We start from the raw sequence: 13,863 nt of genomic DNA, 5'->3' as shown, positions 1-13,863 counted from the left end.
CACAGCATTAAACAGCAGATTATTTGTAAATTTATTGTCATAAAAAGAATTATCAACATACAACCTAACATGTTACTCCACATTGTGTTCTGTATCCAAATTAATAAATGGACATATATCCAAGTAAAAAAAATTAAATAAAATACAATGGCTGCAGCCATAAATGTGAATCCTTGACACTAAGGGGGAAACCATTTAAACCAAATGTAAAACCAATGTACTTATTTGGTGATGTATTCTCAGAGGGTGCCAAATGTAGCACGGCAGCTCCTTTTATCGATCTGGGCGAGCCATACCAGGTCTAACAGATAGCATCATTGGTCGAGATGGAGGACGCATCATTGGGGGGCCGGGCATCATTTGCATATGCCCACCCATAGGTGGTCGCATACCTGGGCCTGTAAAAAAGCACCAGTCACTCTAGTTCTGGTAACTGTGAACATAGTCCCTTTTTGGTTAAACTTACAAATAAATAAATTAATAATAAGTGTCTACCTGGACCACCAGGCATCATGCCATGTGGAGGAGGACCCATCATGGGCATCATAGGTGGACCACCCATTGGAGGGGCTGGTAACATTCCTGGCCTAGGGGGTCCACCTTTAAATGGAAAAATTGTGTGTCAGTAGATGACCAATGGTTCTTTAAATTTCTTTATTTCTTGCCCCAATTATATTTACCAAAAAATAAATACCCTAAGCAAAGTTTTATTTCTTAAAATACAAAGATAAAATAATGGATATGTTGCAGGACAATACTATTTTAAATAAATAATTTATAAAATTTCTCATTCACAAAATTGACATGGCACACACTTACTGATGTTTGGATGAGGGAGAAGGGATCCGCTGGGGGGTGGGGCACCAGGGAACGGCGTGGGCGGGATCTTCCCTTGCTGGAAAGCAGCAGCTGGAATGTTGAATGTCAAACATTAAACTATATAACAAGTCATGGGGTGATGCTTTTCAGATTGCACAATTAGGAAAAAGAAAAATGTCCTTCGTAGCACAAAGGTGTGCAAAGACTGACGGGTAGTTTTAGATAAACATCAATTTTGTTAACATGTAACGTGCTGAGCCTACAACGAATAGGTTTAACTTACGAAACAGCAGCGAAGTACTCACTTGTTTTGTCTATAAGACTTTGGGCCTGCTCCTCCATCCATTTCTGGTAATAGTCTTTAACATTTTCTTTATGTTTGCGTCCACTGCAATGAGTCTTCCTTACAGATGGCTGCAAAAGCACGATATTATAGACCGATCTCTCAAAGTCCTTTCTTACATTTTAATTATCTAGCGTTAGATAACTACCACATCGTAAATATCCACACCTACCGAATCGTGCGTCAAGTACGTATCACAGTAGTCACAGTAAAACCTGAAACATAGGAACATAACATTTGTAGCTAGCTAGTATTGTGTTGAATACATGGAAACTGGAACAGCAACATAGCTGGCAGCTAACGTAACCTAAAGAACATTGGAACCCCCTCCAATGCTAGCAAGTCTGTAAGAATGAATAACGTCGATTAGTTACACGGAGGGTTAAACTTCACCAAAAACAAACGCATGCATGCAACACAGCTAGCTAACACAGCTAACAATGGGAAATGGTTAAGTTGAAGGCTAGCTAGCTAACTAACTGTAAAGCCGAATGTTGGCTAGCTAGTTAGATAGCTAAATAGCAAGACTACTTTGCAAGCAATATCTATTAGCTAGATATAAACTTTCCGGTTTGGTTAAGCAAGGTAGAACGATAGTATTATTGTTCAAAACCTATACTTCTGTGTATTTTGTGTTTAAAGAAAACAACGTTAACGCTAAACAAACTTACTTGGGCATCTTCACGGGAAAACAGTGCTATGCGCCAACCGGATCTTCTAGTTAACTACACGAGCCTTTACTTGTTCCTCGGTGTCAAAGCCAGCTACATAAAGTGAACGGTAGCGCCATCATGTGAAGTGGTGCAAATGCGCGGAATAAACCTAGACGAGAGCCTGTAGTACTGGCAAGTAGGGCCGTTCAAGTATGTCAATGACAGTCACCTTCGGGTATTTTTCAAGAAGCCACCAAGTAAATGCATAAGGAAGCTAAACAATAAATGATGTAAAATTATGCTTTTACGTTATAGGCTAGCTTTGTTATTAAACTAACATTATTTGGAAATGTGGTTATTTCTTTACTTATTAATAGATTTACAACGTGTTCTTAATTGCAAATCTGATTCTGGAAAATTTGTAATGGTGTAGTGATAAGAGAATGCTGATACCTATGAAACATATCTAAGTGCAAAACTGAGTGATGTAAAAACTGAAGTATCTGATTCAAATTGTATACAAGGAAAAGTACTACCACTTAAAAATATTAAAAATGCACCACAGAAATACTATAGAACAATCACTGAGTAAATAATATTAATGTCATGTTATAGTTATAATCCTGCAACTGGACAATCCAACCTAAAATAAGATGCCATGTGGCCATGTGGTTAAGAAGCACATTCATTCAGATATAAACATAACAGTTGCTGCATTTACATGACTTTATTTACACTTATACAACTGTGTGTGGTTAGAGATCAGAAAATCTTGTACCACAAAATTAAGTGTAAAAGTAACCTAAATGGCTCTCTAGAGCCATTTAGCAGCTTAATGGCTCTCTAGAGCCATTTCTGTGAAGACACTTCTATTACATTGACTTGGACAACTTTAAAATTGTATCTCACATTGTTAAATCTCATTTATGTTTTGACCTTAATTATTCAGACTCAAGTCATGCCAGAGGAAATATAATCTCAGACAAAAGACTTCATTGCCTGTAATATCTCACAAAACACTAAATACTAGCAAAAAATGTATTAATCTCTAAAGTATGAAAAATCAGGACTATTTGGCTCTCCCTTTTTTTTTTCCACATTCCTGACAGTCTTTACAAGGTGAAACTTTATACATAAGGAAATAATGTGCATGAATATCACTCATGTATACAGCAGAATTCAAATGAACTGCAGCCCTGTGCAGCAACTCAGCAGCTTAATGTTAGAAATGTCTTTCTTGGGTCTGTGAGGGGAGAATCTGCATTACTGATCTGTAAATATGACAGCATCTTGTCATTTTAAAGTCTCTGTGGTGTCTGGCTCCAAATACATCATGAGAGAACAGATGTAACTTAGGAGTAAGTAGGATCAGCGCCCCTTCCTCCGGGAATGGAGACTATAAGATTTACTTAGTAAATAAAAACAATTCTTCATTTATGAAATAGAATTTCATATTGACCAGAAGGCAGATAAGCAGATTATTTATTTTAATCAACTTATAATTATTCAGTAGGACAAACACAAAGTTCTAATTTGAGATCTGGCTGTTCTTCAGGCTTTTATATCCAACTCTAAATGTTTAAAGCAGTCCATTGAAACTAAAAAGTGCTGCCACATAGTGGCGTGCAGGATTCAGTTCTGCATCAGTGTCATTCTGAAGCTACTAATTTCAATACCTACATTAAGACCCCGTGTTTAAAGAGCCCTTAAAATGTCCAATTAGCCCCCATTACTTTTTCATGATTATGAATGAAATACAGTGACAAATTCTAAATATCAAAAAGGAAGTATTTTGAGTCCACATTTCCCCACAGAAGCAAAAAGTTAACACTGCTTCAGGACATGACATCACATCTATCAGTTTATCCACAGCCCAAGGCTGGTCTGAGCAAAGTGTCTGTTTATAGATGAGCTCTCAGAGGTTTGACTTGGGTCCACTGTTCACTGGGATGGCCCTGAGCTCTGTCCGCATACAGAGGTACTCACCGATGACTGCCATCAAGGCTATGCATGCCACATTAACCAGCCACCATGACAGGGCGGCTGGAAGGTGAGAATTATATATCCAGCAGCCAATCATGTGGAAGAAATGCACTGTGACAGTGAAGTCCAAGCACTGCTTACCCCGGCGAATGAAGAACCACAAGCCCAGTGCGCTGAGAGAGACACAGAGAACTGGATAAAGTAGTTGCTTTATCAGTGATGTTTCTAAAGCATCTGTGAACTTAAATTTGTGCTGCTGTGTTTGAATAAACCTATGCGTTTTGTAATGTATCCAGTCATACCATACAAATTTGGCACTTGAAATGGGGAAACACTTACCATGTTAAAGAGTTCAGAATATATGCCATCATTGAGAGCCGTCCATGTGTTGTTGAAAAACCGAGAACCTTAAATTTAGGGGGAAAAAAATCCTTGTTTAAAATCATGTCATAGAAAAATCTTTTAAAACATATGCTTAAATGTGGTTAAAACCTGACTGTGGATCTATTTAGTTACTATGCTCTGCCAGAAATGACTTTTTTAGTTAAAATATACTGTCAGAAATGTCTAAATAAAGTTTGTAGTGACTTCTTGGTGAAAACATTTTCTTTCCTCTTGAAACATATGTTCCTAAGAACCATAATTCTGATGTATAAAACATGATACATCATTTTACACAATACATACTGACCTTTATAGATTTGTGACTACAGAAGCAATTACTATACCTTCTGGGCCTGAGAAACCTACCTCATAACTGAATATCTGGTCAAGGGATCTGTTGGTCTGCACAAGTCCATCTACACCTGCCAACCAGAGGCCCAAGAAACTGTAGTAGATGCATTGCATCAGGATAATTTGGGAGACGATGAGGACTGGATCCCAGATGTAGCTGCGGAAATGACTTGCCATCCCTGAGCTACACAAAGGGACATTCGATTCCCGAGCTAACACAAGCAAGACCACAAGCAGCCTAGATTTATGGTTTCACTCTGTAGCCCAAACTGGGCACTGCTATAAAACAGAGGCAGACAGATGGAGACTATTTAGCTAGCTAATGATTGTGATAAATGAACCAAGTTATCAAGCTGAAAAGACTCAGATCGCACCAGTAAGACTTTTAGCTAGCTAGCTAGAGTTAGCTAGATAGTCAGTATTCCGTTATTATAAGCTAACATTACCCTAAATAGGATAGCTAGCCAGGTATCTCTAGCTGTTTAATTAGCCATCATTACAAGAAGACAGTGGGGTTTAATCGTTATCTAGCCAACTATCTTATTATCTTAGGCGGTTTATTTAACCGGCGTCATTTGTTTTGACTTATTTTAAAAGATTGCAGACAAGGCACCTAGGTTAGTTAGTTAGCTCGCGGTTAGGATAGCTAACGTTATACTAGCTAGCTAGCTATCGTTTGCCTAAAGCGCTAAATAGCTAACTGACTAGCCACGTTAGCAAACTGTAGCTATGTGTCTACCTACAAAGTTACAGACATCATTACGTACTTGCAGTTTCGTGTACATCTGATCTGAAGTAACGTTACCACTGCCTAATGTGTCTGATATCCTGAATTCCAGTACGTAACTGCCCTTTCTGATCGGCTAGTTAATGAAAATGCTCAAGAAATGCGGGGATGATGTCAACACTACCTTATACACCGGATACAAAACTTTCGGCCACTTAAAAAAACAAAAACAAAACTAACGCAGGTCTTCGGAAAAAGCTGATTCGCCAATTTATCGGACCCTCGGCGTGTTAGGGAATATGAGTTGCACAGCTGGTAATAAATACATAAATAAATGAATGAATGAATGAATGAATGAATGAATGAATGAACGTCCCAGTCTACCATTCTGCTGCTGTTGGCTGCTTTACAGACTGAAGACGCAGAAGCGACGAAGCTGACTGTAGTTATGGTATTCACATAAATGTGCGAGCTAATTTGTCAAAGCCCTGTGAAATATAGTTTAGCAGTATACAGAGCAGATACTTCATGAAAGTTCATAAAATTAAACAGGCTAGTTTAGTATTTTACTATTTATCAATACTTAATTCAAATGTTGTGAAGTAGATGCATATAACGATTGTCGTTGACTTTTCAGACCATAGACTGCAACTATATGTTTCAGACACTAGTGGTAGAAGAGCGCGCTGTTTTTAAAGACATTTCAAGATAGATTAAGCTTGGAACTAAATTCTGTGGCACAGTGGCTCTCTAAGACTGCATTTGTAGAACCATAACCCAAAGACTTTATTGGTTCTTCCTTTAGGACAAAGATTCTTAAAAAAAAAACTTTTTAGGGCATTACTACTTCAAAAAGATTGTAGCAGTATCTTGGAATGACTGTCTCTAACCCTTAAGCCTAGTCATATTAAAAGTGTCTTACAGCAGTAGCAGAGTGTCAAGCATGAGGGTCATAGTACATGACTTCCACAGTGTGTATAATTTCCCCTCAGATACTGAAGCTGTATCTTGCGCAGTGTAGCAATACGACAGTGATGGATTTTGCTCTTACTGTTCCTGGTCAAAGCTCAGTGTCAAAAGAAGTAGTATATATTGATTGGTTAGAATTAATAGGGAAAAAAGTTAACTATTCATTGATGTAGTGGTTGCTCAATGGTTAATCTAATTGACTAGTAATCAGAAGGTTGCCAGTTCAAGCGCGACAGCTGCTGAGTTGCCACTGTTGGGCCCCTGAGTAAGGCCCTTAATCCTCAATTGCTCAAATTGTATTCAATCATAATTGTAAGTTGCTTTGGATAAAAAGCATCAGGTAAATATAAATCGATATCAGTCCTCCAGACATCAACACCATAAGGTTAAATGTGCCTATTATATGCGTCTAGTGTAATGTACATAGATGGATGGGGTTATTTACTCTTTGGAATTCATATGTCATATCTGGTACTTGAAAGTATTTTGGATAGATTTTATGTAAACAGCTCTTTAAAAAATCTGTTTGTTTTAGTAAGTTATATTGTTTCAGTCTCTCCATGCAGTTAACAGAATTCAGTGTGATTCTTATAAGTAAAATAACTTAGGGCTGTGTGCCAGCAGAAGAATAGCAATTTCAACTCCTACACTCCCCACCACTGGAACTCAGTATTGCTGCCGGAACAAGAAAAAATTGTAAATCTGCAACATTATTTTTTAAATTATTGTAAGTGCATTGTAATTCTTTCAGACTGGGTAGTTTTCTGGGATAATGCCTAGCCTTTTTTTCAGTTAAAATTTATTTTATGATTTTAACTGCAAGACAAATCAGTGATGCAAAGAATATCAGGAGTTGAGCCTGTTTACATGCTTTGTTGTCAGTTGAGCCAAAGCCTTTTCTGCAATGAATTAAAATCATGACAGTTCTATATTTGGAAGGAAGGCAAAAAATAGGTATAGGCATCAGTAAGAGGAAATGGACATTAGTCCAGAATGAAGCAATCTCAGTTCTTTTAACTGTGTTATCCTGTGTTAATATACATTTCTTCTGTGTTAACTGACATTTCAGAATGAACTATGCAAATTTTCTGCAACTATAACAATGTATTAAATTGATGTATTATTGCACAATGCTTCATGCATTAATATTAGTGGACAATGTATTGATGGCATAATTTGTTAACTTGCCAAATTAGACGGTTGGGATACTGAAATAAATCCGTAATTACAAAATGTTTTTAAAAAGGTATTACCAGTTCTGTATTTAATTACACCACTCACTGGTAAGTGGAGTCATTGTCTATGCATGGAAATTACATGGAAATTGTACTGTAGTGTTGTTGTTTTGTTTTTTGTTTTTTTAAATAATTATTTTGGCACTATTTAATCAAAGGTATTAGTGATCATGCCATTACATCACATACTTAGGGTTGTATGATTTACTTCACACAAAATACATTTCACAAATAAAATGTAGCAATAATGTCTATAATATCTGAAAAATATAACCGAAAAAAGGTTAGGCATTATCCTGGAAAATTACTCAGTCTAAAAGAATTAGAATGCACTTACAGTAATTGAGACCATTTTTAGATTAGCAATTTATAGGTTAGGGTTTATGGAAAACTTTGCAGTCAATTTTAAAATTAGACACTGCAGCATATAAATATTCAGATAGTGAAGTCAAACAGTTTAGATCACAATTATATGCTAGTTAGTTAGTTTGAAGTACAGATAAAAAGATTAATTATGAGACATACAAAACACCACCTTATGTGTTACTTTTGGAAACACATTTTGTGGTTTTGGAATGATGTTTGTTTTCTGTCTTCTCCATTTTAAAATCAAAGCTCATAAGGAAATTTGGGAATATTGAGATATTTCGACTGAATGGCATAGAAATTGTTTTTGCTCTAACATCTGATTAGGCATTTTTGAAAGTCAAAAGAAATGCAAAACAAATGGCCAAAAGCAATGTCTTAATTCCCTTTACTGCTCATGTCAGCTCCAAAGAAACAATCGCCACTGCAAAACATGTTTATCAGCATCTGAAGTGGCTCGATGTGGCTCTCTACTCTGCTTATTGTACTTTTTATTTCATTGTAACATCTGAAAGCCACAATTGCAGACAACAGAAAGCAAACAAAGATAGAAATCACAGGCCACACTGATATTCTTCTTTTTTTATGCTCTTTACAATAAAGACAGAATTTTTTCTAAAGTCAGTGAAGCCTTGAAAATGTTGAAATTTTATAAACACAGATCACATTTTTAAAAAGCTTAGTTTCACAGTGCATAGATTTTTTTTAACTTCTTGTTTAAACAACAAAAGTTTGCATAAATGGACATTTTTGGGCTTTGGCTTTGTATGTGTCCATAGTGCAGCACTGTCAACAAGCATCTTTCTGCTGCAATTAGGATTAGCATTAGGATTAACTGGTACTGATACAAGTTGTTTCAGGTTTTCTCATTGATGGGCAGAGGGCCAGATGGATATGGACCTGACTCGTGAGCTTTGCAGAGCACACAGCGCTGGGCAATGTGAATCAGCGTCGTGCGGAAACGCTGGATCCGGAATGCGTACACAAGTGGATTGAGGGCAGAGTTACCATGCGACATGAAAATGCCCACATAAAGCGCGCTCTTTGGCACCTGACAATGGGGGCAGAAGTATGTAATGCAGTTCATTATGTGCAAAGGCAGCCAGCAAAGGGTGAACAGGAAGAGCACCAGCGCCAGGGACTTGGCCAGCTTCAGCTCCTTGTGGTAGTACTTGCTGGTGTCTGCAACTGCCTCAGCACGCCGGTTCAGCTGGCACCGGATCACGCGGAAGATCTCAGCGTACAGCCCAGTCATGATGGTGAGGGGCCCTACCACCCAGCCAAAGAAGTTGAAATAAACCATGTAGTCCATGCGTATGACAGCCATGAACTGGCACTCGATGGGCGATGTGCTGCTGTTACTACTCAGGGCTTGGTGCCAGCCCAGCATGGGCACCAATCCAGCGAGGACAGAGAGGAGCCAGCACAGACCTACAGCCACCCATGCTCGCTGTTGCGTAACAACGATGCTGTACCTGTGAACGCAGCATAGAAACAATGTTGGACATTGTTAAATGGTTGTTCAGCAAAATTCAAAGGACAGCTGTCACATTTGCAAACTAATAGCACTAAGTCATGCAAATGTCATTGAATTGAATTTTAGTCTTGCCTTTAGAGCAATATATTCTATACAATATCTTATGAAGGATTATGCTTATTACTTTGCCTTGAGAGTATTGTAGTTCCATAAGAACTAAGATATTTCATTTTTATATTTTATATTTATTTTATGTGTTTTATTAGCATTCTACAGAAATGTTTCATTTACTCAGAACTGCAACCCACACAAAACTAACTTTCAGAGAATTGCTCATCCTTTTCTTGCTTCTAGTTTTCACTCTGTGGACATTGTTCCTCTTTGACACAACAAGCAAAAATAGTGGTTAGAATGGTTGCCAAAATGCAAACAACAGCAGCAAGCATCATTCTCTGTGACAGGCAAGAGCAATTTAATTTTGTTAAAAGCCTTGCATATCCAGCCCATTGATTTGCATTTCACTAGGCCAAAATATACTGTTTTTCTGTAATCTCAGGAAGAAAAAAATTAAAGGCACCAGTGATACACTAATACCAGTCTTATGATATGAAATAGTGTTCATGTGGAGGTCATAAATGTCCTGATAGTATGCCTTTATATATAAACAAATTGGACAGACTGGTTCACAATTATCTTTTATTGCCCTTTATCAACAAATCATCTGATGACTTATTGCTGTGCTGGTCAGGCAGTGTTCTCTTTAGCTAATGTCCAGGAGTCAGCGAAAGCCAACATGCATCTTACTGACTGACTCACATGGACAGTTTAATTCGATTCTATCAAAAGGCATGGATTCATTCATTCTTTCTAAGGGGGTAGCCAGCTATGCAAAATAAATGACTAGTTAAAATTCCAAGTCTTTTCTCAGAAGCAAGCAAGCAAACAAACAAAAAACACTTATTTGGCATGTTTCAAAAAGTGGTTTTTGTGCCTCTAAAGTAAGGAAACATCTGCCTTATGCTTTCACAGGGCATTGAACTGTGAGTCAACATTGGAACTTTTCTTTAACTGTGTTAGTTTGGTAACCATTCACATCATGAAGCAGTATACAGTAAATGGCAAGTGAAAGGGCTTTCACGGGGCATTGAACTGTGTCTAATTTTGGGTTGAGAATAGTCTTGCATAACTGGAAGTAACAGTCACATTCACATTTTATTGATTTAATTAGTAATGAATTTTGAATCTATTTTTTGAATATATTCAACAATTAATCTATTGTTGAATATATTCAATTAATTAACAAGCATTGTTTACCTATTAGCATGATAACTAGTATTCTGGATATGCTATCTTTTCCTATCCCTATGACTTTTGGGAACTGATAACGGAAGATCTATAATGAATCACACCCACAACATTACTACAGATTCAGAACAGTATACACTCTCAGATGAGTCATTAGATTACATGCACTATGTGCATTATTATCAGCATATTGGAGTGTTGGAGAATACTGTACTGTTGTCTTAGTTATATATTTTCCATAGTTTCTAAATGCCATTTAACTGTCTTGCCATTTTATGGGACATTTCTATGCAGGTTGCTGTTTATAAAGTACAACCTTCCAAACACCCCCCCCCCCTCCAAACCAACCAACAAACAAACAAACAAACAACAAATAAAACAATCCTGCCTTCCCCTAGAATATTTTTAAAATACTGCAAAGCATTCAGAAAACGTTTTTAGAGACAACATTGGAACTTTTCTTTAACTGTGTTAGTTTGGTAGCCATTCACATCATGAAGCAGTATACAGTAAGTGGCAAGTGAAAGGGCTTTCTTTAGCACTCACCGGGTGGGGATTCTGATCCGCAGGTAACGGTCAATAGCGATGGCCATGAGGGACAGTATGGAGCTCTGAGTGATGATGAGAAGCAGGCAAGAGAGGAAGAGGCAAGTGTAAAAAGAAGTCTTCAGCCCCAGACTGATGACCACGGCCAGTGGGATGACCAGGGTGCCCACGGCGATGTCAGCCAGCGCCAGAGACACTATGAAGCAGAACGTAGGGTCCCTGAGTGCCCGGTTAAGGCTTACCACCAGAATTACTAGCACGTTCCCTAGCACCGAAGCCAGGGCGATGGTGGACTCGATGGAGATGTACATCATGTCAACATGCTCCCACTGCTCCATCCCTGGGGAGGACGTTACCTCCACCATGTCTTCCCTAGTTAGCTGTGTCTCAGAGGCACTGGATCTCTTGGTCTTAGGAACAGAAACCCTTCTTGCTCTAGCCCTGTCTCACAGTTTTCACAGCTTCATGGACATCCCCAGTCACGCTCCTGTTCTCCTGGCTTCAGTATCCATTCAGCTGGCTTCTCTAGCCAAGATGCGCTGTGGGGGAGCCACGTGAGGATCAGGACAAACTAGTCAGGTTGCTACTTTCTAGCCCATATTGGAGCATCTTTATTCCTCTCTTTTCTCTGTTGCAGAGGTTCTCACTGGTTTGGATGGGAGGGGTGAGCAGCTCGGTGCTGCACCATCCTTCTCCTCCCACCAGGGCTTATCTCTGAGAGACTCTGTCCCTCTCCCTCTCTCTCCCTCTTTTTCTCTCTCACTCAATAGGCCTCATTCACCATCCATTCTTAAGAAGTAATCTCTTCTTAAAAGCCAATTACACAGTTGTCACGAATATACTGACATTCACCAATGTTTTCTTATTTGACGTGTTTTTAGGTAAGAACCGAATCTACCCACACTCAAGAGCATACTTATACATATTTTCACACTAAAAGGTTTGTGAAAAATAATTTTGTTGCATTTTCTTCAATTCTAGAGTTGCCAAATATTATAAGATTTAAATGAACATAATTGTTTTAGCATTCATAATATTATTAAATAATTATTTTCATTATGCATTGTGTTCTTTTAAAATAATTAAACATTCCACTAATGCTTCAATTCACATCAATTATATTATTTAAGACACACTATCGAATAATCAGTGATGTAATTAAAGTAAAGGTTGCATCTGTCTTTTCTGTGCACTAACTAAGAAAAAATTGCGAGAAATAAAGTTTGAATTGCAAGAAATAAAGTCACATTTAAGCAAACTCCCTCATGCCCTTTTATGGGGATTGGCATGGGATATTTACTTAGGAACAACTGGCAAACGCTTTCAATTTCATGGGATTTTAAGATAATAAGATTCATCATTAAAGGAATAATGATGCAAACAATTCTGTGTTAATTCTGCATTTTTTTCTGCGCTCCTCAGACTTTTTTTGAGGACCTTCCTTAAGAAAAAATGTAAGAAAAAAACAGCAAAATCTTGGTGAATGAGACCTATTGTAGGCAATTCTTGAAGACTCGTCAACATTCTCTGTCTCATTGACAGCACTCTGTGTATACTACTTTTTCTATGTAGCATAGTGATGATGTAGAATAATCTATCCAAAATCTGGCCAGTGGGACAATTTTTGTTAATGTAGGAATTAAAATCTCAATCTTAAATCTCATGTGTCTGCTATAGCTAGGGTTGTATTGGTATTTTTTTATTAAATAAGTAGGAAATCACTCATTTTGTGCAACTTGCAAACGATAACTGCCATTCAAAAATGTGTAGATTTCTACCCTTCAGTTTGTTTTCGCCATCCTCTAGCTCTTTATCCATGGCCACAGGACTACTTTGGACCTGATATTTTTTTGGATTTGCAAACCAATATCAGCTAAAATTACTGCAACCGTACTGTTCCTGACATAATAATACCAGCACACCACCCACTATCTTGTCGCTACCAATGCAGAGTTCCTGGTGTGTTGATAGTGGTCTGCTCTACAGAGGGTGTCCATTCAGAGGTGGTCCTGTGGTCAAAGTCTAATCAGTTGTGACTGGGGTTGAGGGAAGCCGACAAATACTACATGACAACTGATCAATTACAGACTGTAGTTGTGATATAATTCATCCATAAGCAAGGCCACCAGAGTGAGCAGGCATTTGACCCACCACTTTTCAAAGTACTGGGGTGATGCCCCACCATGTTTAGAATAAGCTGAAGCTGGTTTCATTTGTAAAAGAAAAAATACCAACTCTCCTTAATCCACTGGCGCACTGAACAATACACACAGACTGACAGGTGGGACATTCCCCTAAATGAAAAAAGGGGATTGATGAAGTCTGTGGACTCCCGCAACTCACGTGACAGGTAAAAAATGTTTTTTAACTGTAAATAGTTTTTTTTTGTTGTTGTTGTTTAATTTAGATTTAAATTAGTTTTTTAGTTTCTACCGAAAAATAATTTTACTGATATACACTTGGTCAGTTATTTTTTGTCAATCTGAAGGAAAAGAATAAAGAGACAATGAAGACTCTCCCCTGATGTTCTTGACAGGCAGCTAGCGTTAGCCATTTAGCCATTATTTTAGATTGCTAATGCCACTTTGTGCCAGTACAGGCCAAAGTTTATTTATTTAGCTATAGCACCAATAAGAGCAGCACACATTATAAATAAGAAAAAAAATATTCTTTCAGCTTAAGTGAAGCCTTTGTCACTGAAAATC

General features: G+C 37.8%; 3 protein-coding genes across 4 annotated transcripts; all 3 read right to left on the bottom strand.

Annotated features, from left to right (window-relative positions):
- Positions 1-7: 7 nt before the first annotated feature.
- snrpc (small nuclear ribonucleoprotein polypeptide C) lies at positions 8-2,116 on the bottom strand. Its single transcript, XM_027000598.2, has 6 exons — positions 1,834-2,116; positions 1,335-1,377; positions 1,125-1,233; positions 820-909; positions 496-600; positions 8-398 (listed from the first exon to the last, which is right to left on the bottom strand). Exons 1-6 carry the CDS (start codon positions 1,839-1,841, stop codon positions 274-276), a joined length of 480 nt encoding a protein of 159 aa, XP_026856399.1. The 5' UTR covers positions 1,842-2,116; the 3' UTR covers positions 8-273.
- Positions 2,117-2,527: 411 nt separating this feature from the next.
- On the bottom strand, positions 2,528-5,472 carry sys1 (SYS1 golgi trafficking protein). 2 transcript variants are annotated; one of them, XM_027000599.2, is made up of 4 exons: positions 5,301-5,472; positions 4,549-4,812; positions 4,138-4,205; positions 2,528-3,971 (listed from the first exon to the last, which is right to left on the bottom strand). In XM_027000599.2, the coding sequence occupies exons 2-4, from the start codon at positions 4,708-4,710 to the stop codon at positions 3,731-3,733; spliced, it is 471 nt and encodes a 156-aa protein (XP_026856400.1). In that variant the 5' UTR covers positions 4,711-4,812; positions 5,301-5,472; the 3' UTR covers positions 2,528-3,730. The 2 variants fall into 2 exon arrangements, with proteins under 2 accessions (XP_026856400.1, XP_026856401.1); XM_027000600.2 differs by having other exon boundaries at positions 4,549-4,717.
- Positions 5,473-8,221: 2,749 nt separating this feature from the next.
- LOC113571578 (adenosine receptor A1) lies at positions 8,222-11,725 on the bottom strand. The gene is made up of 2 exons (XM_027000597.2): positions 11,159-11,725; positions 8,222-9,305 (listed from the first exon to the last, which is right to left on the bottom strand). The coding sequence occupies exons 1-2, from the start codon at positions 11,521-11,523 to the stop codon at positions 8,687-8,689; spliced, it is 984 nt and encodes a 327-aa protein (XP_026856398.2). The 5' UTR covers positions 11,524-11,725; the 3' UTR covers positions 8,222-8,686.
- Positions 11,726-13,863: the final 2,138 nt, after the last annotated feature.

The sequence above is a fragment of the Electrophorus electricus genome, chromosome 3 (genome assembly GCF_013358815.1).
Source record: "Electrophorus electricus isolate fEleEle1 chromosome 3, fEleEle1.pri, whole genome shotgun sequence".
In the NCBI taxonomy this organism is placed as follows: domain Eukaryota; kingdom Metazoa; phylum Chordata; class Actinopteri; order Gymnotiformes; family Gymnotidae; genus Electrophorus; species Electrophorus electricus.
This window is presented reverse-complemented; position numbering and strand designations above follow the sequence as displayed.